This window comes from Elephas maximus, chromosome X (genome assembly GCF_024166365.1).
Source record: "Elephas maximus indicus isolate mEleMax1 chromosome X, mEleMax1 primary haplotype, whole genome shotgun sequence".
Lineage (NCBI taxonomy): Eukaryota > Metazoa > Chordata > Mammalia > Proboscidea > Elephantidae > Elephas > Elephas maximus.
In genome coordinates this window covers 155,336,158-155,359,697 of record NC_064846.1, presented here as the reverse complement: position 1 = coordinate 155,359,697, position 23,540 = coordinate 155,336,158, and the positions used below count along the sequence as shown (strand labels likewise).

The window sequence follows — 23,540 nt, the reverse complement described above, 5'->3', positions numbered from 1 at the left end:
TTCTTTATTTACTGTCCAGGTTTCACATGCATATGAGGTGACTGAAAACACCATGGCTTGTGTCAGGCATACCTTAGTCCTTAAAGTGACATCTTTGCTTTTAAACACTTGAAAGAGGTCTTTTGCAGCAGATTTGCCATAGCCTAGCCAAGCTGACCCATAAAATTAACCATCACAGATATGTTGGTTTATAGTTTTCAATGAAATTTGGAACATTCTAAAAGCTGAACAAGAGAATTACAAAATTGTGAACTGTGTTTCATTCATATATATTGCTAAAGCCAAATGAAGGGTACTCAACCACTATTCACAGCTCTTTAATGACTTCAGTGACTAGATACCGAAAGAAACCTAGCTTGGGAAATTTTTCTGTCTGCTGTTCTGCCCAGATTCTAAGCACTATCACCACATAATTTTCCCCTATCTGGTATAGCTATAAAATATCTGTAGAAAGGAGAAAGAAAAAATTAATACATGAATTAATAAGTTCTGCATCATGGTCTTTTCAGCATTTTCTCCTACTTTCATCTTTTCCCCAGCTTGCTTCTTTAAAAAAATAAAACCTCCAAGTGTGGATTATAGTTACTAGTTAATCAGCTCATAGACCAGGTCCACTTCAAAAGTGAGACAGAGTTGTAAATAATTTATCTTAGGTGATGTATTCTGGATTGGACCTTGTTCATGTGATGTCTGGTCAGGCAGATAAAACACTCCAGGCAAAGTGCAACAGGGATTATGATACTGATTATCCAGCCTCTGGGATGACTCCTGATCCTGTGACCACTGGAGCGAGCCTCACTGGTTGGCAAATATTAGCAAGAATCACTGCACATTTATTATTCCTGAGGAAAATCAATGCTTCATGACAAAGGTCAACGAATAAGAGAATAAGCCATTTTTTTAGTATGGGCAGGACAAAACATGTTTAGGAACAATCCTTCTCTCTCCCCACTGAGCCATTCACTATTACTCTTCTTAATCCAAAAATAGTTGTAATCCTTGTATTACCAGGTAGATAGAAAGGAACAAACACTTAGAGGGTGCCTACTAAGCAGTAAACAGAAGGGCTTTACAGCATCATTTAATATTTGCCACAGTATGAGAAGAAAACTATTATTGTTAACTCCATTTTACAAATGAACATACTGAGATTCAAGGACCTCATCCAAAATCATACAGCCGATAACTGGCAGCACTGGGATTTGCATCTTGGTCTGTCTGACCTCCAAAAGCCCAGCTTTTTCTGACACACCAGTGCACTCAGCTCTGCCTTCCAAAACATACTTACTGAGTCAACTACCCTTTGACCTCATGCCAACAGGTGGGCCTTCTGTTAGTCACTTGCTTGGATAGGAAAATGTGCTCTCCCTGCCAGATTACGAGTGTGTATTCTATCTACAAAAAAAAGGCAAAAACATAAACGAAAAGCTGTGGACCACTTTCAAAGCATTGGAACAGCTCTCAGTTCAGAAAGAATGATACTGTGATGCTCCAGATTCACTGGCTGGGTGTTCAGAGAGGAACCTCCCATGAGCAGAAAGTCCCATGGACTCTGGAATTCTTCTGTGAAGGAATCTGGATGGGAGAAGCTTCATGGAGCCTCGTAGGGTAGCAGGAATCTCCCTGCAAGCAGGCTATTTTTACTTTTTTTTTCTGGCTGTAGGTATTCCTGACCTATACTGCTAGTCCTGATTATCAGTCCCATTCTTGGGACGGGAGGGGAGGGGTTAAAAAAAAAAAACACCCCAGAGAAGGAAAGCATAGGAAGAAGCAGCTGGGAAGACTGGGACTTTCAAGAGCAAGCATGCCCTGTTGCAATCAAAACAAGGCATTTGCTCATTAAACTTATGAGAAGTGGACCAAATGTTTTGATTGCTTAGTTTTTTGCTTGAACTCCAGCTTTAAGACAGTACTTGAAACAATGTCTGTTGTTATTTCAGGTTCAGAATAACCATTTTTGCCAGAAGACGTATGAGGGCCACTATTGCAGAGTGATATAGTAAAAAGATCTCTTGATTGAAAGCCAAGAGACTTCAGTTGTATTTCTGACTCTGCCACTTTCTAGCTGTGTGACCTTGGCCAAGTACTTTACACTCTCTGGGCTTCAGTTTTCTTAGCTATTAGATGAGGAATTTGGACTAGAGAATCACTAACATTCTCTGCCTCCATGATGACAAAAATCTCAACAATAGAGGCTGGGGGGCTTTGAGGAAAACCCCTTGTTCTTCCAGATTTATATTCATCCAAAAAAAAAAAAATTCATCTAGGCCAGCTTTATTTAAATAGCTGCTTTCATTCCCAGTTTTCCCTGAAGCTCTGAAATGGAAATGTGAAAGTATATGGATGACCCTAACACACATTCTAATTCTCTCAATCCTAGGGTTCTGGGTCCCCAAACATACCTTTGGTCTTCTTTCACCTTTCTCCTACCTATATCACCCCCCGCAAAAAAGAATGACACATGCCCGTATACTTCACCCCCAGAATGAGTTCTTGGGTAATATGTGGTCTTTTTTTTTTTTTAACAGACTAGGCCAAACATTCACTCAAACCAGAGCCAGAACACAAGTCTGTTCCTTGTTCCTCAGGCCAAACAGAGGCAGCTTGCATGGAGTTTAATCCCTGACATTTCCTTCTTTGAAGTATCCTCTGTTTTCCCGGATTCCTGTTAACATTTAATTGCCAGGTTATGAATGGTACAAAAGACTGGCAACCTGGGTTTGGAACTTTAAAATCCATTGCACATACCCAGGGGCCATAGGGAAAAGAGGGGGTGTCTTATACTCTGTGCACTAATAGGCAATTATTTTCTATGATGTTCTCACTGAGTAACCTCCATCCCCAGATTCAAAGAGTTGATACTTTAGGATGCCTAAGGATGGTTGACAGTACATTTGTTTGCCTATGTATTTTTGAGGAGTTAAAGCCTTGATCCCTGAACCTCCACAGTCTTCTATGGACGTGGCTTCTGGAGGGGGAAATGGAGGGCTACCTAGGACAGAAGGTCACACTGAGTGGGTTACATACTGTGTATCTGCCCCTCAGTTCTGACTGTCCCTGTCCTTTCTCCAGGAGCCTGGATCCCTTCTGTCATGGATTGAATTGTGTCTCCCCAAAATATCTGCGAACTTGGCTGGGCCATGATTCTCAGAATTGTGTGATTGTCCACCATTTTATAGTATGAGGTTCCCCCCAAAAATGTGTCAACTTGGCTAGTCCATGATTCCCAGTGTTGTGTGACTGTCCACCATTTTGTCATCTGATGTGATTTTCCCATGTGTTGTAAATCCTACTTCCATGATGTTAATGAGGTAGGGTTAGCAGCAGTTATGTTAATGAGGCAGGACTCAATCTACAAGATTAGGTTGTATCTTACATCAATCTCTTTTGAGACATAAAAGAAAGCAGAGAGGTATGGGGACCTCATACCACCAAGAAAGTAGAGCCAGGAGCATGCATCCTTTGGACGCAGGGTCCCTGCACAGAGAAGCTCCTTGACCAGGGGAAGACTGATGACCAGGACCTTCCTCCAGAGCCAACAGAGAGGGAAACCCTTCCCCTGGAGCTGGCACCCTGAATTTGGACTTCTTGCCTCCTAAACGGTGAGCAAATAAATTTCTGTTTGTTAAAGCCATCCACTTGTGGTACTTCTGTTACAGCAGCACTAGATAACTAAGACAGAATTTGGTACCAAGAGAGTGGGGTGCTGCTCTGACAGATACCTAAAACGTGGAAGTGGTTTTAAAACTGTGAATAGATAGAGGCTGGAAGAGCTTTAAAGTGCCTAATAGTAAAAGCTTAGATTATCTTGAAGAGACGATTGGTGGAACTATAGACATTGAAGACAATTCTGGTGAGGACTCAGGAAGAAATGAAGAGAGCTGTTACATTGGAGACAGCACAGATGGCAAGAAGAGCAGCAGAGAAACGGCAGCAGCAGAACAAGGAGACCAGCACAAGACAGTGCTGGAGCTGACCCACGGAACAAGAGAGCTGAGTGCCTTTTGGCAGAGCGGGGTGCCTACGGGCACCTATAGATGAAGCTAAAGAGCTTTGAACACTTGCTTCAGCAGGACAGACACGGGCAGAAGCTGAAGAGGCCAAGGAACCAAGAAGCAGAAGCTGAAGAGATAAGGAACACAAGCAGCAGAGCTGCCTCAGTCTCAAACAGTACGGCCACGACCTCTGGGGTCTCCAAGTTGCTATTCCAGTGGGCCTGGAAGGCAGAGCTGAAGCCCTGGGTTGAGGGGTCTCTACTCAGAATCCGGAGAGTGTGGCCAATACCTAGAGCCTGGAGGGCAAGGCCATTGTCTAAATGCTCTCAGGGAACAGAGGATTATTTTCAAGCCTTGAGGACTAACGTAATGTGTTCTGCCGACTTGCTGGGTGCCTGTTATCCCTTCTTTCCCTCCAATTTCTCCCATTTTCAATGCAAATGTCTACCTTGTACCTGTTCCACCATTGTATTTGGAAGCAGATAACTTATATTCTGGATTTCAAAAATGAAGAGGAATTTCTGCAATTTGGACTTGGGAGTTAATTTAAGATTTTTGCTATGATACGATAGAATGAATGTTTTTTACATGTGGCAAGGACATGAATTTTGGGGGGCCAAAGGGTAGAATGTTATGAATTGAATTGTATCCCCCCAAAAAATGTGTTTCAACTTGGCTAGTCCATGATTCCCAGTATTGTGTGATTGTCCACCATTTTGTCACCTGATGTGATTTTCCTATATGTTGTAAATCCTACCTCTATAATGTCGATGAGATGAGATTAACGGCAGTTATGTTAATGAGGCAGGACACAATCTACAAGACTGGGTTGTATCTTAAGTCAATCTCTTTTGAGATATAAAAGAGAAAAGGAAGCAGAGAGACATGGAGACCTCATACTACCAAGAAAGTAGAGCCAGGAGCATGCATCCTTTGGACCCAGGGTCCCTGCACTAAGAAGCTCCTTGACCAGGGGAAGATTGAAGACAAGGACCTTCCTCCAGAGCCAGTAGAGAGGGAAAGCCTCCCTCTGGAGCTGGCACCCTGAATTTGGACGTCTAGCCTCCTAAAATGTGAGAGAATAAATTTGTTTGTTAAAGCCACCCACTTGTGGTATTTCTGTTACAACAGCACTAGCTAACTGAGACTCTGGTCTTCTCACAAAGAGTATAAGACAGGAAAAAAAAAAAGACATGCTCATATCTCTTAAAGTTCAGTTTCCCCCAGTGAATGGTCTCTATGGTCCCTGTTGGCCCTAACTTTTTATGAGCCTGGATAAAAGTCCTGTGGAATGCAGCCTGGGATACATTTAGGCTAGGATGGCAAATAGGTTTCATCTCATAAATAGGTAAGGGCTGTCTGAGGTACCTCCTTATAAGTGGGGAATGTTTCTGCCTCTGCCTACCAGAACAGCTTTTCATTCTTTCATTTGTTATAGACATTTCTTATAGTGAGGGTCAGAAATGAGCAAAGCTGGACATGTCCAAACAGAAAGGAATACAGCATAATCACCCCTATTTCTGAATGCTTCCAAACATCCATTTACTACCCCAACTTCCCTCTCTAGCCAAGGAGCTTCTTATCTCCACTTCTTTCTGTGGTGAGTGGTGAGACTTTGACCATCTAGCTCCCTTTTTCCTGACGAGTGTGTGGTGTGGTGATTGTTGGGGGACGGTGAGATGGTCAAAAGTAGGCAACAGTGGTGGTTGGAAAGATAAAAGCCATCACAACTGTGGCTATGCAGTGCCAGAAACTCAAATGTGGTCAGTCTTCTATGGCAGGTCATATTCATTCTCTCAGACCCTCTCATCTTCCAGCAGATTTGCCAGCAGGAAGGAAAGGACTTTCTTGGTGCCAGTGAGGACTCTGATTGGCCTGGCTTGGGTCACAATTTTGAGCAGAGGGTGGCATACTCCGATCGGCAATCCCAGCCACAGGAGAACCATACAGTTGGATGGAGGGAGAAAATACGGACTCAAACATACCAATGACCATGAAGATGGCACAGGACCAGGCAATGCTTCGTTCTGTTAGACATAATGTTGCCATGAGTCAGGGCTGACTAGATGGTAACATCAACAATAACAGGGGGAAAATAATTTTCCAAAAGCAGAAGATGCTATTCTAAGAAACAAACAGCTGTCCATTACAAGCCCTGACCTTTTCTCTTACTCAATAAAACTGTATCACAAGGCCCTAGTTCCTGTCATACCTGTGCTTCCTGCAGTGTGCGATGAATTCCCCTTTTGCCTAGCTAGTTTTAGTTGGGTAGGGTCACTTACAAATACAAGAGTCCTGACTAATACCCTATTTATTAGTGACCAACCTCTTTTAATTGCTGCCTAAAGTAATGTAATAAAGACAAATCTTACACTTTTGATGGTTCATCCCTAAAGGTGAATCTTGCTTCCACAGCCTAAAGTATAATTAAAAAAATAAATAAACAAAATCCTAACCCAAAACAAGGTGTGTTTTCTTGGAATTGTTTTTATTGATCATCCTCACAGGTTGTCACCTCACGTAGCAAGCAAACCACCCTCAGAGAAAGACATGACTAGTCCCTCCAAAGTATTACAACCTATGGAACATAGATGTTATCAAGGTAGGATCAGAGCATAAAGAGGATGCCACTTGTTTCAAAAGTGGCATTAATCACTCATTAATAGTTGTAATGAGTAATTCAGAGTTTATAGCTTGAACCGTTCAGAATAAAATATAGCAACGTTTACCTCTGGCAATTATCTCCAGTGCTTTGAAATGCAGAAAAGTGTGTTCAACTGCCAAAGGAAGTGGAAGTAGAAGAAACCACATGGATGATTCTACAAGGAAAAATTCAAGTTAGAGTGCGCATATCTGGAGAGCCGGCTCCAATCGCCTTGATGTAGTGAAGACTTGAGTTTAGGGTGTTTCTCTCACTTCCAAACAAGAATATTACCTCTGATCCAGTAATTTCACTTTTGGGAATCTCTCCTAAGGAAACAACCAGAAAGCTGGGCCAAAACTTGGATGAAAAGATGTTCACCAAAGCATTATTTATCACTGAAAGAAAAACTCCACCTTCAACAATAGAATGCTAAAATACACTGCACACAATGGAACTCTATGCAGTCATTAATATTTAAAAAATTCTAAATATATTTAATGACACAGGAAGATATATTATAATGTTCATAGTAATAATGCTAATAATTATGCCACGTGCTATGCTGAGCACTTTATATTATAACCTCATTTAATCCTCACAACAATTAACAGTATGAGGTTGGTATTATTATTACCTACTCCTTATTACATATGAAGAAATAGTGAGTTAGTAAGGTTAAATATCACACAGATTGGGAGTGTTTGATTCTGAACTTGTAGTGGCCAATAAACCACACTGTTCTTCAGGATACAAATTGTAGATATGATGTGATATCAATTTTCTATTATACACACACACACACAGATATTAAAAACAAGCACAGCAAAGCACAGACCAGTCAGAATGGACACTATGAACAAATGGAAGCCAGATGTAAATGACCAAAACGACCAGCCCCGTGTGCTTTAGTTAGCCTTTGCCGTGCAACAAACCACCCAAAACTTAGTGGCTTAAAGCAACTGTTTTATTGGCTCATGATTCTGTGGGTTGATATGGGGGCTGTGATCAGCTGGGTGGTTCTTCTGCTCGTCTTGCCTAGGGTCATTCAGGTGGCGGCAATCACTTGACAGCTCACCTGGGATTGGATAGTCCCCTTATATGTCTGGTATTTTGTGCTGGCTTTTTTTTTTCTTATCAGCTGGACCCCTCTCTCCACAGGGTCTTTCATCCTCAAAGAGGCTAATTCAAATTCCTTCATATGGCAGCAGCAGTGTTATAAGAGGATGTGAGCAGGAGTTGAACGATCTTTTGAGGGCTTGCTCAGAAATTGTATGACCCCACTTCTACTGCATTCTATTGGTCAAAGTGAGTCACAAAGCCAGTCCAGAGTAAAGGGTGGGGGGAACAGACTCCACCTCTTGATGGGAGGAGTGGCAATGAATTTTTGGCCATTTTTAATCCACCAGAAACCCTGGTGGTGTAGTGGTTAAATGCTCCAGCTGGTAACCCAAGGGTCGGCAGTTCGAATCTGCCAGGTGCTCCTTGGAAACTCTATGGGGCAGTTCTACTCTGTCCTATAGGGTCGCTATGAGTCGGAATCGACTTGACGGCACTGGGTTTGGTTTAATCCACCACACTATAAACCAACTGAGTATCAGTCCTGCATGTATATATGGATAGAAAAAAGACTAGAAGGAAATCAACCCGTTAACAAGAATTTTTTTAAATTTTATTGTAGTAAAAGATATATAACATTTGCCATTTTAACCGTTTTTAAGCATACAATTCTATGACATTAATTACATTCACCATGTTGTGCAGCCCTCACCACTATTTCCAAAACTCCACAGCAGCTGGTTTTTCTACTATACGGGGCTATTCCAAAATTACAACCAAGGGAGGTGATGGTGCGACTTTGCAGGCGGTGGGTGCTGGCTAATAGGGGTTATTTGTATTGTCTTTTTGTATTTCTGCATTTCTCAATTTTTCTTAATAAGTATGTATTACTTTTATGAAGGAGCCCTGGTGGTACAGCAGTTAAATGCTCAGCTGCTAACTGAAGGGTTGGCAGTTTGAACCCACCCAGCGCTCCTCGGCTCCTCAGGAGAGAGACCTGGTGACCTGCTCCTGTAAAGATTAACCCTTTGCCTTTGAGTCGATTCTAACTCATAGCGACCCTATAGGACAGAACAGAACTGCCCCATAGGGTTTCCAAGGAGTGGCTGATGGATACAAACTGCCAACCTTTTGGTTAGCAGCCGAGCTTTTAACACCGGGCCACCAGGGCTCCCCCGTAAAGACTACAGCCTAGAAAACCCTATGGGGCAGTTCTACTCCGTCACGTGAGGTAGCTATGAGTTGGAATCGACTCAATAGTACTCAACAACAACAAGTACACTGCTTTTACAAGCAAGAAAAAAAAAACACCTTTCATTAGAGTTTAATGGGGCAGATTGGACAGCTTCACTTTGGCACCAAAATCAACTTCTTTGCTAGTTCTACCACTTCTTAAAAAAAAACACTTAATCCCTCTGAGCTTCGGTTTTCTCAGCTGTAAAAATGGAGGTAATATTACCACTTCCCATGATAGTAACTGTGAGGATTAAATGAGACAATGAATGCAAAACACCTAGGTGTTTTCCCTTTCTCCCATTCTCCCCCTTCTCAGTCCTCCTCAGTTTCAGGAATTCTCTTTCTGACAAAGATTAAATTCTGTTGTAGTAAACTGCACACACATCTATAAAAGTAAACTGTATATGGTGAGGGCTGGTTTCAAAACTTAGTTATCCTCTATACTCCAAGTACCTCGCACAAGGCTGGATAAGTGCTTAATAAATACAGTAAAACCCTGTGAAAGGTGGAACCAGTGTAAGGCGGAAACCTGTCAGAAAAGGAAAATTTAAGTATTTTCCACTAACAGAGAGGGACAGAAAAGTGGTAAGACTGCACCCTGTCAAGGGCAGAAAATGTGCAAGACCAGAAAAACAAGGGGTTCTGGTTCTCACAGGTTTCATTGTATTTGTTGATTTGTTGACTCATTAACCAAATAAAACTTTTCCAAATGCTAGGTAGTTACTCCCCTTTTTATGCAGTAAACTAAAAAAAAAAAAAAAAACCCACTGCCGTTGAGTTGATTCCAACTCACAGCAACCCTACAGGATAGAGTAGAACTGCCCCATAGAGTTTCTAAGGGGCGTCTGGTGGACTTGAACTGCCGACCTTTTGGTTAGCAGCTGTAGCACTTAACCACTACACCACCAGGGTTTCCTTTTATGCAGTATTCAATACAAACTCCAGTATCAGGAGGGAGTAATGGCTCACCCATAGCACCTATCTAAAATGGAATTAGTCTAAAATTTCAAAAGCATAACCCGATTCACTGCCATGAAGAAAACTCAAATTTCTTAGGGTTCTAAGCTTCTACACATACACAACCACAACAGGCTTTTTTTAGCCACCTATACTCTGGTGGCACAGTGGTTAAGTGCTCGGCTGCTAACTGAAAGGTTGGCAGTTCGAACCCACCAGCGGCTCTGTGGCAGAAAGATGTGGCAGTCTGCTTTTGTAAAGATTTAAGCCTTGGAAACCCTGTGGGGCAGTTCTAGCTTGTTCTGTAGGATTGCTATGAGCTGGAAGTCACTTGACAGCAGTGGAATCTTTCAGAATAGGTCCCTGGGTGGTACAAACGGTTTGCACTTGACGACTAACCTGAAGGCTGGCGGTTCGAACCCACACAGCAGCACTGTGGAAGACAGTTCTGGTGATCTCTTTCCATAAAGATCATAGCCAAGAAAACACAACGGAGTTCAGTTCTACTCTCTAACACATTGGGTCACCGCGAATTGGAATCGACTCGGCGGCCATCTCAGAACACGCTCTTCTTGTCCACAAAGGCAAAGGGAAGCATGAGAGCATGAAACAAACTGGAAAAGCAGAGAAGAAAAATCATGATTTTTCATAACCAAAAAGTCATAATTCTAATAGAACACTATTCTAAAAAACTACGCAACCCAAATAGGAAATGGCCTTGTTCGTGCTCTAACTAGGCAGCTACCATTAGTTCTTAGTCATGAAGGACTAAATTATCAGTAAATCTGTAATGAAAAAAATCTGTTGCCATCGAGTTGATTCCAACTCACAGCAACCCTATAGGACAGAAATCCTCCACAGGGTTTCCAAGGAGCAGCTGGTGGATTCAAACTGTTGACCTTTTGATTAGCAGCCAAGCTCTAACCACTGCACCATCAGGGCTCCAAATCTGTAGCAAGCTTTCCTAAGTTCTCTCATTTTAGAAAGCAGAGGAAGGAAGGTCCTCTGAATGATCATTCAGGAGGTGTAGCTCATGCTGTTAGGAAAGATACTACCCATAGTAGATTAAGCAACCTGATTTTGACAGATTTTTTGAGAAAGACGTTTCTTAAATTTCCACAGTGACTCACTATGTGTGCAATCCTGGGTGGGTGGGAAGGAGAACTGAGAACCTACTTTTGATTTTTTTACATACAGTTTATTGCTAGCAAAGACAGAGAATTACGTGTTGAATGTTAAAACCAGTTGCCTCTGAGTGGATTCTGACTCATGATGACCTCATGTTGTGTCAGAGCAAAACTGTGCTCCATAAAGTTTTCAAAGGCTGTTTTTTTCAGAAGTAGATTGCCAGGCCTTTCTTCTTAGGCACCTCTGGATGGAGTGGAATCTCCAACTTTGGTTGTCAGTTGAGCTTGCTTACCATTTGTACCACCCAGGGACTCCTGTTGAATGTCATTTGGTGATAGCCCTGTGGTCATTTGGTGATAGTTCAACTCCTCATTCCACAGACTGCAGATGCTGCAAGCCCCTTTTCTTGCTTTCTCTCACTGTGAAAATCATCTTTTGACTTAACCCTGAGCCTAGGCAAGGCTGGAGGAGCAAGGTTTGTCTGGGAAGGTGGTTGTAAAAGAAAAACTCATTCTGCAGAAGCCTGAATACTTCTTCCAGTGGGTACAAACAGGAAGAAGTTATACAGTACTCTAATTCAGCTGTTCTCATTTTGGTCTCAGGACATTTAAAAAATTATTGAGAAACCTAAAGAGCTTATCTTAGAAAATTCTAGAAAACATAAGAAAACACAAGCACACATTTCTCTAGTCATCCAAACAATGATGTCATCACACATCCTGTGAATTTATTTCAAAATAAAGTTTAAAAAAATAAAAATAGTACAGAGGATGGAGCAAGTAGGCATTACATGTGTTTAACTGCAGCTACAGAAGGACAGGAAAGACAAAATAGGGTGGAGATAAAATAGGAAGAATTACTGGCTAAGAGTTTTCCAAAACTGATTAAAGACATTAACCAGGAGATTCAAGAAATGTAATGAATCCAAAGAAGAATGAATATTTTTTAAAATCTATACCAAGACACATCAAAGAGAAACTGAAGAACACGAAACACTAATAAAAGATACAAAAATATTTGGAGGAAAAATTATGTATTAATTTTAAACAATTAACTTTCTAAACAATTAACTTTTCTACAGCACTGGAAGCCAAAAGATAGCCAAATAATACATCAATATGTAGAAGAGAAAATAATTTTCAACCTCAAATTTTATAAGCAATGAAAAAAAATTCTTCAAGAAATTTAAGATGAAGTGAAGACATATTCAGCAAAACTGAGAAAGTTTGACAAAAGCAAACCTTCACTGAAGGAAATTATGAAGAATGTACCTCAGGCAGAAGAAAAGAGTTTCCACAAGTCAGAGATTTAAAAAGGAATAGTGGGGCGGGGGATACGTAACAAAGAAAAAACTTCACTAACTCTAAAAACAATTGCAAGAATAAGAAAAAGAAACTGAAGAACCTAAACAGCTTACCTTAGAAAGTTCTAGAAAACACAAGATACACGAACACAGTCCTTTAGTCATCAGAGCGATGACGTCATCACACAACGGGTCACCTTTGGAAAATTCCGAGATTTAAAAAGTCAAATGACGTTACTATTATTATGAAAATAGTTCTGCCTTAGACCTTCTCCGACCGTCCAATGCCAGGTCTCCAGAATTTGGTTCACCGACGGGCCAAGGAGAAGGCAGCAAGGTCACAGGTTGGGGGACACAGGGGAAATTCCATTATTTGCAAAAATTACTGGGGCGCGCGGTTTCCGGGAATATTCCATGAGGCGCCGCAAGAGGGCGCCGCTAGAGAGCGCCGCTGCGCGAAGCCGCCGCGCCCCAGGCTACTCTCGGTCACCGCCCCCGCTCGCGCCTGCTCAGCTCACACGGGCTCGGAATTGAGAGCGAAGCCGGGGGAAAAGGGGTGGGGGCAGGGGGGAGGGCCGCGATCTCATTGGGCGAGATGCCTCCGCCTCACGGCCCGGGGCGGGGCTCCTTCGCACTAAAAAAGCGGCGCTGGCCGCAGCTTCTACGCGTAGCGTTAGTCTTCGCTCTGGTGAGGGTTTTTTGTCGCTTGCCGAAGTTCGCCGGGTCATGGTGCCAGCCTGACTGAGAAAAGGAAGCTCCCGGGAGACGAATGAGGAACCACCTCCTCCTGCTGTTCAAGTACAGGGGCTTGGTCCGCAAAGGGAAGAAAAGCAAAAGACGAAAATGGCTAAATTCGTGATCCGCCCAGCCACCGCCGCCGACTGCAGTGATATCCTGCGGCTGATCAAGGTAGCTGGCGGCTCGGGCGCCTCCTGGGCCAGGGTGGGGCGGCCTCTTTCCGGGGAGAGTGTGGGTCTCTGGGACTGGGTCGCTGCTGGAGAGCCGGGGCGGTTCCCCTGCCCCTGCCCCGCCCTCTCCTGCCGCCCTCCCCTCCCGAGCCTCATCCCCTTCCTCTGAGTTGTCGGTGGCCTCACTTTGTTTTCTGTTCTCTCTTTTTTCTTCTGCGTGCCTCGCCCCAGGAACTGGCTAAATATGAATACATGGAAGAGAAAGTAAGGTTAACTGAGAAAGGTAACGCAACAGTGGGGCAGGGGGGAGGGACAAGAGTCCGGTGCCTCTCACCCACCCCGAAGCCAACACTGTGTCCCTCCTTGCAGATCTGTTAGAAGATGGTTTCGGAGAGCACCCCTTTTACCACTGTCTGGTTGCAGAAGTGCCCAAGGAGCACTGGACTCCGGAAGGTAGCCACCCCTCCCCTTCCAGAAGCTGGTCAGAGAGACTGAGTGTTGTGTAAAACGTAGTGTCTGCTGTGTAGAACCACTAACTACCCAGGCCCAAGTTACTTAGTGAGAAGTTGGCCAGAAATAATAGCCAGCCAGTGTGGAAAACTACTGAGGAGGAAAAAACAAAAACAATACATGTGCCGCACTTAATGTTGTTGGGTGCCATCTAGTCGTTTCCGACTCGTGGAGACGTCATGTGACAGTAGAACTGCCCCTAGGGTTTTTTCGGCTGTAATCTTTACGGAAGCAGGAAAAGAACTGTTTAATTATCAGTGCTGTGAAGACCCAGAAAAGTTAGGTATAATGTCTTTTGTTGTAATTCAGTTTCATAAAATGGTTCTTGTTTGACCCTAACGTAACCTTTTTTGTAATTGTGTTAAATTGCATTTTTTTCTTTAATTTGTCCCAATCTTCAGGTTACAGTCTCTAGCTTCGCCATGTACATGGCCCTTCCGTGTACATGGATGGGCGGGGAGGTAACTAAAAGATCCTTTACACAATAAAGTAGATGATCATGATAAATGAGGTAAGGCCCTATTATCACACACTTAAAACACGGTAGATCAGAAACTTCATTATACTCGCTTCCTGTTTGTTTGCAAAGGAATATAAAATGGCTTGAAAGTTTAATTTAAAACCTTTGCCTCCCTTTGGAATTGTGGATACCTGTTAAGACAGAATCCGATGCTTGGTTTTTTTGTTTTAGTTTTCATATTTTTGCTGGTCCTTGTTGACTGGTCAGAAGATAAGAGCTAAAAGGGGAAGTTGTTTGGGTGGGAGATTTCTTAAGCTTTTTCTGAAGTTGGTTCCCCAAGCTAGAAGAAATGAGGTGCTTTTTAAGACTTATGGATGTTACATAATAGCTGTTCGTGGCTACTGCTGCTGCTTCTGGCTTTAAAACTGGGGAAAGCAAATTGGGATATGTGTGAATTGGAAGGCAAGTTCTGAAATTAAACGTTGCACCTTTAGCCTGATCTGACCTTAAGGAAGCAGAGTTTCCAGACAACACAATTAATATTCTGAACTGCCGTGTAAACCTGACTTATTCCCCAATCAGCATACCAGTATATCAGTAGGATGTGAATAATATGTGTGTTTACTTTAAAAACCATAGCAGTTTAGCTCTGGCAAGTAATTAAAGCATTCTTGCTTCCTGAGTGTGAGCTCCAGCAGATTGAAGAGAGGCCAGCCCACAGTTCTAGCCTGGCTTCAACTAGCTCTAATGTGTGCTTTTTGCAAATAAGTGTTCTGAAAACAGTGAGGTTGTCCAACAGTGGCCTGGGCTGCACTATCATAAAAGGAGACAGTCTTAATTTAGTGGCTACTTGTTTCTATAATATATGCATGTCTGTTTTTTTTAAAACCTGTGATAGGCTTCTGTTTTGCAGCTACAACTTTTGTGGATTTTTCTTCTCTAGAACTCATGTGATACTCTTATTACAGGACACAGCATTGTTGGTTTTGCCATGTACTATTTTACATATGACCCGTGGATTGGCAAGCTGTTGTATCTTGAGGACTTCTTTGTGATGAGCGATTATAGAGGTATGGCTGAGTACAGAGGAGTGGGTTTAAAGAGAAATATAGGGCGTTAAATCCTTAAAATGTTTTTAATTGTACTTCTCTTTTAGGCTTTGGCATAGGATCAGAAATTCTGAAGAATCTAAGCCAGGTATGTCTTAGTCTTTGGCTTCTTAATTTGTAAGGATTACTGGATTTATTTTAATGACTGAATCAAATTTAGGTCTGGGGAAAGCAGGTGAAATGTCACTGAGTTTTGTTTTCCTCCTCCCCCTTAACAATAGGTTGCTATGAAATGTCGCTGCAGCAGCATGCACTTCTTGGTGGCAGAATGGAACGAACCATCTATCAACTTCTACAAAAGAAGAGGTGCTTCTGATCTGTCCAGCGAAGAGGGATGGAGACTCTTCAAGATTGACAAGGAGTACTTGCTAAAAATGGCAGCAGAGGAGTGAGAAGCGCCAGTGCAGACAATGACAAGTTCCATTCTATTTAGGAAAAATTCTCAGCTTCTCTTGCTTTCTAACCTGTTTGTAGTGGAATAATAGAAAGAGCTCCCATTCCAAAGCTTTATTACCAGTGGCGTTGTTGCATGTTTGAAAGGCAGTCTACTTAAAATGGCAATTTTGTGTTCAGATTGGAGTCAGATTTTTCCTTGAATTTTTTTTTTTTGATAAACAAGGTGGTATGATCTTTATATGTGAAAAAAAAAACTTCATTCTTGTGAGTCATTGAAATGTGTACAATGTACACACTGGTACTTAGAGTTTCTGTTTTAATTCTTTTTTTTTTTTAATAAACTGCCCTTTGATTTAATTGTTCCGTGTAAGCCTTTTTCTTAATCCTTTATCTCATGCATTTTTCTTGCTGTTGAGTCCAAGGAAAAAAAGCCAACAAACCTAGCTCGGTAACTTTATAATCATTTAAAAGCTGTTTTTAACCTCATTCAAAGTTTTTTTACTCATTGGCTGTGCTGTGCTGGTACCATCAAGGTCTGGAAAGAATCCAGCTGAATTCCAAGGTTGTATGTGTAGCAGAGCAGCATGTAAAATAGGACTTTTACAGTGATGACACTGTACGCTTCATCTGACATCAATTTTTTTCCCTTACACGGGCTGAAAAATGACTTTAAGGGTTAGAAACTGAGGCCCACGATGAATAAGCCCATTGTTTTTACAAGTAAAAAGTGGTAGAGGTGGGATTATGAAACACTGAAAATCAGAAAAAAAAATCTTGACCACAAAAAACCTCATCCCACACAAATGCTATTTGAAGGAAGAGTGCATCGCTTCGCTAATTAGGCAGGAGCAAGCCCCCCCACCCCCGCCAGGCATTTCTACAGGAAATTTGGAAACAAAAGCAAAGGAATTGTTAGGCTTGATGGGGTGGACACAGGCACCAATCAAATAAATTAGCATCCTATTTGGAGAGTAAGTTTGCCACACTGAACACAATGGGCTTCTGTGTAGAGAAACGAAGCCTTCAAAACCACCCGGAGGAAAGAAGTAAAATACTTTCTCAAGAACTGAAAATGAAACTTAGAAGAAACCTGTAGAAAAGACAGTATTTCTCTAACATAAGAGGATTCCTTTTCTTAACCGCTGATTATATTGACCTAAATATCTAAGCCCATTAATTCCCCAGTAATGAAAACAGTTCATAAGAACCACTGTACTGACTTCCAAGATTCATATTTCCATAAGAACTCAGATACCTGAAAAACTGGCTCTCTGTGTTCTCCAAGAAATACAGGGCTCCATATAAAAAAATGTGATCCTCTATTGTATTCAACACAGGAGAGCTTTGGGATTTTCTGGTGATCCAGAGAACGTGTCATGAAAACAGGCTTATAGTTGGTTCTCACCCAGGGACCTGCTAGAAAGGCAAGTAGCTATGTGAGAAACACTGGCAAAAATACAAGGGTAACTAAACACAAGGAGTCCCTGGGCAGTGCAAACAGTTAATGCACTTGGCTGTTAATGGAAAGGTTGGTGGTTCAAATCTACCCAGAGGCATCTTAGAAGAAAGGCCTGGTGATCTTCTGAAAATCAGCCATTGAAAACTCTATGGAGCACAGTTCTACTCTGACACACATGGGATCACCGTGAGTCTGAATGCACTTGATGGCAACTGGTTTTGTGTTTTTGTTTTTGTTTTTTTTTAATCACAAAGAGCCTTGTGGGGAAATAAGAAATTTTGAAAATTGGGTTTTGGAAAGTGGGCCTCCTAGAGGAAAACAACTACATGCTGAATGGTTAATTATATGAATAAGTTAACCAAGCAAGTTTGTTTTCTTCCCTTAAAGGCCCAGTATTGTCAAGACGAAAGCTTTTAGAAAGTTTTTGTATTCACTTTAGAGAAGTTCTTTAAATTTAAAATTTAGAAGGTGAAATCACTACAGCTGCAGTCCACTGAATGTTCCAGAACTCAATTACAAAGACACCTCTTTAAAGACTTAACTATAAAGCAATTCTGTAAAGCCTGAAATCCCAGGCATGTAAGAAAATGTGTTCCAGGGACATTATATGAAAGGAAATAACAATGATAAGCCTGGAAAAGAAAAAAGTCCAGGTAAGAAACATTGCATAAAAATAACTTTAAAATTAATGTTTTACTAAATAACACTCTCCCTTCTCAACCCTGGGTTCCCTATTACCAGCTTTCTTGTTTGTCCCCTCCTGCCTTCTAGTCCTTGTCCCTGGGCTGGTGTGCCCCTTTAGTCTTGTTTTGTTTTATTGGCTCCAGAAGTTTTAGATTCCATTAAGAATTTGTAATTCCCGCCCCCCCCCTTTTGAAGAGGATTATTATACAGAATCTTAGATAAAAACATTCAGTAATGGTAGCTGGCACCATCCAATTCTTCTGGCCTTAAGGAATAGAAGACAGGTAGACCTAAATATTTTTAATTTCTCTTTCCTACCTTTGTAGGTCCCCACATGCACCCTCCTCTCTACTCACATGAGTCTATAAATATCATTTCTCTTACTTCAACTCCCTCCACCACCACCACTCACTCACATAGACACTCAACCCCACAGACTCATTTTTCCTCACCTGTTTAAGGTTGGTCAAAGCTCGACTAGAAAGTAACTGATCAACTTTTCAAGATTCCACTAAATTAGATGTTCCTCCCCTCAGTTTAGCTCCTCACAGCTCCTATATCACGGTCTTTTTCATATAATGACACTATACAACTGTCTATTCACTTGCCTGTCTCCTCTGTTGTCTTCAAGAGTATCTAACTGCAGTTTTAATTTCTTTATTTCAGTGCCTTGTGTGGTGCTGTGCATGGACCTTGCATTTTGGTGTTGTTCAAGATTGTATTCTTAGATTTCCTCTCCCTGTTCTTCAAATTATCTTTCTTGAGATCTTATCCATCCCTCCAAACATCATGTATCTGCCATTGTTTCCAAAATCTTTATTTCTAGTCCCTAACTTTTCACCTAGGTTGTAATCCTTAGGGGAGCAGATGGTCAGGTCTTTTCTCCTGCAGAGCTACTGGTGGGTTCAAACTGCCAACCTTTCGGTTAGTAGCTGAGTGTTTAACCATTGCGCCACCAGGGGTCCTTTGCCAATTGTTACATAAGGTATTTTTTAGTTTTCTGTGTTTTTTTAAAATAAGGATATGTTATTTGCTATGTTTATTATGTCCCTAAAAGACTTTTATAAAATCAAAATTTTTATACTATTAAAACAGGAAGTAGCTGGAGATTGCCCATGCACAGGTATAAGATATCCTGCTACAGACCCAGTTACAGGGCTCATAGCAGAGTCATTGGTCTGTCTTTGTCCAAATCAAAGCCCAAGACCGTTGTTATGGATTGAATTGTGCCCCCCAAAAATATGTGTTGTAAATCCTAAACCCCTATACCTGTGGATGTAATCCCATTTGGGAATAGGACTTTATTATGTCAGTGGGCCATATCAGTATAGGTGTGTTTTACACCAATCGCCTTTGAGATATGAAACAAGCAGTTTATGGGCACACCAGCCCAGGGGCAAGGACAAGAAGGTGGGAGGGGACAGGAAAGCCGGACAAATGGAAATGGGAAACCCAAGGGCAAGAAGGGGAAAGTGTTGACATGTCACAGGGTTGGCAACCAATGTCACAAAACAATGTGTATTGTTTAATGAGAAACTAATTTGCTCCGTAAACTTTCACCTAAAGCACAATAAATAAATGAATAAAAAAAAACATTTCCTACTTAAACAAAAAAAGAGAGAGAAGGAAACCCAAAAATCAGAGAAGGAACTAGACTACAGAGCTAATTGTCCCCATGAACCACTGCCTCCTCCACCTTGAGACCAGAAGAACTAGATGGTGCCTGGCTACCACTACTAAACATTCTGATCAGGGACACAATAGATGAATCCTGATTTAAAAAAAGAAGAAAAATGTGGAATAGTACTCCAAATTCTTAAAGAATCCAGACTTACTGGACTTATTGAGGCTGGAAGAGTCCCCCAGACTATGGCCCTGAGTTGGTCTTCAAACCTTGAATCGAAACTACCCCCTGAAGTCACCTTTAAACTAAGTAACAGTTTAGCTCAAAAAGTAAAGACTGTCATTGTTGAATATTGCTTTTTTTAAAAAAAAAATCTATATAAGACCAAAGGGTCAACAGCTATTTTAAAACATGGATGAGAAGACTGGGGGGGAGGGAGTTTAAATGGAAATGAAACAAGAACAGAAATAATGAGAATATTGACACAATGTGAAGAATATAAACACTGTCACTGACAATTATGTCTAGAAACTGGAATGGGGACAGGTTTTGCTGTGTATATTTTCACCAAAAATAAAACGAGCAATGACTCAATTCTGACTCATAATAACCCTAAAGGACAGAGTACAACTACCCCATAGGGTTTCCAAGGAGTGGCTGGTGGATTGGAACTGCTGACCTTTTGGTTAGCAGCTGAGCTCTTAACCACTGTCCAACCAGGGCTCCATTAATTCATTAAACAAAAAAAAAGAAAAAAAAACATTGCCATCAAGTCAATTCCAACAGAGCAGAACTGCCCCACAGGGTTTCCAAGGAGCAATTGGTGGATTCAAACTGCCTACTTTTTGGTTAGCAGCTGAGCTCTTAAACACTGCACCACCAGGGCTCCATTAATTCATTATGAGTTGTGAAATGGTGGTACCCTGAGGTACAGTTCACCCAGAAAAGATAGGATAAATGCTTGCTTCTTCCCTTTCATTAACGAGTTTTCAAAATAATGAATTGAGTTCCCTAGCATCTTCCAGTTAGTTTTTTTTTTTTTTTTTCATTTTAAATGATCATTATTAACTTATGGACTTTGAACATTTCCTGTGTTTCAATCCATTGCAATTATTATTCTACTGAAGCTCAGGCTTCCCTTATTTATCCAACAAGAGCTTCTTAAAGCTGGCTCCAGAGTCCTTTGGACACAATCCCAGAAACCTTAGTTCCTTTGCTTTTAAGATGTCCCAGGGTCATCTTGTACATTTCCTACTCAAGATCTGACATCAATGGCTAGGCAAATCCGAGCTTCAGAGGGCCCCAGGGGGTACAACATTCATTGGGAGCAGGCGGTATTCACACACAACTCTCTGTTTTGATACCCACAGGGGCACAGCAGGGAGATCCTTTTATAAGGAGGCTGAAAATGGGGACATGCACCCAGGCGTGGACTACCCAATAAGGTATGCACGGGCTTGTTCATCCTTACTTACTAATCTGTAGTGCACAATTTCACCTGTTTTTCACCACGTCAAAGCTGGTGAAAACCACTAAAAACCCACTGCCGTCGAGCTGGTGAAACCCATGTGAAATTGTGCTCTACAGATTAGTAAGTAAACACAATTAAGTCCGGGTGTAACTTGCTTACTGGATAATCTGCCCTTGCTTTTATCTCTGGCTTCAGGCCCATGATTCAGTTTAGGAATGGTGCCAAGCAGCTGCCTATTGGTTCTACTGGCCCTTGGGCACCAGCTGTGGGCATGGGCTGCCTTCTTCCACCTACATTGCAAAGGGAGCTAACCCGACTGCTTTCATCTAGTGAATCTTTTTTTTTTTAAGTGTTTTCAAAACAGCTAAATCCACAACAGTGTTCTTTGTTTACATAAAGATGGGGTAATGGTCCAGAGGCTGGTTGGGTCTGGTGAAAAAAACACTTGATTTGGAGTCAAAAGAAACAGAATTAGATCTTGGCTCTTTTTCATTTATGGGGATAAAAATAAATTTCATTTATGGAATAAACAAACCACCCCAAAGAGCTGCTGTGAGGACTCAATGAGATTATGAATATGGACATGCATTAATATATTCTGTATGATATATTTATAGTAACCCTATGTTGAGCATCTACTAAGTGCCAGATGCTGTGCTTTTGTTTTTTCATTAATTGCCATAATAATACTGTAAGGTATTCCAGCAGTATGCTGGTAAACCAGCTTGGGGGTTAGGTGGGGGGCAGTCTTGGTTTGATAGCTTGCTGATTTCCATGGTGTAAATATTCCAACAGGGCCGATTTCAAGCTACCAAAGCTACCACTCCTTTAAAGGAGCCCTGGTGGAGCAGTGGCTAATAGTTTGGCTCCTAACCAAAAGGTCAGCAGTTCAAATCCACCAGCCACTCCTTGGAAACCCTACGAGGCAGTTCTACTCTATCCTAAAGGCAGTGGGTTTGGTGTGTTTTGGGTTTAGTGCTTTAAAGACTGGCTTGCAAAATTCTTGAATATTTAACAATAGGCTCTTCCCAAGCCAGTAGGAGCCGGCTTCAACACACCATTGTATCACGCCCATTTTAAATATGAAGAAGTTGAGGTTTAGAGAAGCTTATAGGGTCGCTATGAGTTGAAATCGACAGTGGGCTGGGTTTTAAGCAACTTGGATTCACTGCAGGGGTGCAGGTGTGCTCCTCTACAAATGTGTGCTTCCCTACCAGACTCCTGCCACTTCTGTAAGCAACTGATCTATATACTATTTGACCTCAAATGAATTTATTTATGCTTTGGTATAACACTATGAAAAAAAAATGTTTACCTCCCTTGATTATAAGCATCTTGGGAGCAGGGGCCATGTCCCATAATCTTTGTATTTTCAGGGCCTCATTCCATGCGTGGCACACAGTGGGCACTTAACAAGTATTTATTAAATGAATTGAATAAATCGGTCCCAGTTTTCAGGGGAAACTGAGATACAGAAATCAACTGTAATGTCATTCCCGACTTGTAACAAGCACTCATTTTGAGAGTCACAATTTAACCGAAAAAAAAAAAAAAAGAATGGTAATAATTATAGAGAACTTTTTACATCCCAGGTGCTTTACATGGATTATGTCATTCAATAGTTAGAACAAAGCCATCCTTTTGTGCATAAAGAAGGTAGGGTGTAGGGGGTGAGAGCCTATTGTTAAATATTCAAGAATTTGGCAAGCCAGTCTTTCAAGCGCTAAACCCAAAACACCAAACCCACTGGCTTTAGGATGTGTAGCAATTTATTTTGTGTTATACAACCAGAAGGCAATGGGGTTGAGATGTGAACTGGGCAGCTGGGCTCTAGATCCGCCTCAGGAACCACAGCTCATTATCTAGTTCAACCTTACATGGTGGCCTTTACCCATTACAAGTCGAGTGGATTCTGACTTATAGTGACCCTATAGGACAGAGTGGAACTGCCCCATAGGGTTTCCAAGGAGTGGCTGGTGATTCTGGTTAGCAGCCGAGCTCTTAGCCACTGGGCATCCAGGGCTCCACGGTGACCTTTAGTCAAGCAAAATGATGGTGCTTGGTGGCTAAGACTGTTTCTTCTTCTTAACCTGGAAAAGGCCTTACCTGTGCTTAGATTAGGTGTTGAGAAGCCAGGGGGATTGTGGGCTTCCTATCAACCATTTCCTGCCTTAACACTTCTCAGCCAGTTCTGCAAGAAAATTTGACTTTTCTGCTCCGTTAAGGCAAGTGGTTCAGGAATCATCTTGATGCGTTTTCTCTTCATCGAATTATCTATGAGTTCTGTTACTAGAAACAAACAATTTGCTCTCCTAAACTTTCCACATGGGCCTCCAAGGAATTGAAAAACAAAAATCATTTTCCAGTTTCTCTGGCTTCAAGCCTGATTCCTGGACATGATCCAAGAGTAACTGCCATCCAAATGCCTGTCAGCAAGATGGTCATGATGTACTCTGGCATACAGTACTGAGGCAGTCTTGTGCAATATTGTTATAGCGTTATGTTGTAATTATACCCCGGCCTTGTTTCCTGCAAATCTCGCAGATGCTTATCCACCAACGGGCTGTTAGTTGACAATCACTCTAAGCAAGCCTGGACAA

The 23,540-nt window shown here is 41.7% G+C and overlaps 2 protein-coding genes across 2 annotated transcripts in view; one reads left to right on the top strand and one right to left on the bottom strand.

The window, feature by feature from the left end:
* ACOT9 (acyl-CoA thioesterase 9) overlaps positions 1-12,809 on the bottom strand; it is a 74,617-nt gene extending 61,808 nt beyond the window's left edge. The window contains exons 1-2 of the mRNA XM_049871351.1: positions 12,434-12,809; positions 10,288-10,502 (exon numbers count right to left, since the gene is read on the bottom strand). The gene's annotated coding sequence lies outside the window, so the exon portion shown is untranslated. The remainder of the gene's footprint in view (positions 1-10,287; positions 10,503-12,433) is intronic.
* A 161-nt stretch (positions 12,810-12,970) lies between these two features.
* On the top strand, positions 12,971-16,059 carry SAT1 (spermidine/spermine N1-acetyltransferase 1). The gene is made up of 6 exons (XM_049871357.1): positions 12,971-13,228; positions 13,459-13,510; positions 13,597-13,680; positions 15,166-15,267; positions 15,354-15,394; positions 15,528-16,059. The coding sequence occupies exons 1-6, from the start codon at positions 13,163-13,165 to the stop codon at positions 15,696-15,698; spliced, it is 516 nt and encodes a 171-aa protein (XP_049727314.1). The 5' UTR covers positions 12,971-13,162; the 3' UTR covers positions 15,699-16,059.
* The last annotated feature ends 7,481 nt before the right edge of the window (positions 16,060-23,540 follow it).

Coding starts and splice junctions, on each gene's coding strand:
- SAT1 (XM_049871357.1), top strand. CDS start 13,163: ATGGCTAAATTCGTGATCCGCCCAGCCACCGCCGCCGACTGCAGTGAT. Junction 15,268..15,353: donor TGTGATGAGCGATTATAGAG/GTATGGCTGAGT, acceptor CTTCTCTTTTAG/GCTTTGGCATAGGATCAGAA. Junction 15,395..15,527: donor TTCTGAAGAATCTAAGCCAG/GTATGTCTTAGT, acceptor CCTTAACAATAG/GTTGCTATGAAATGTCGCTG.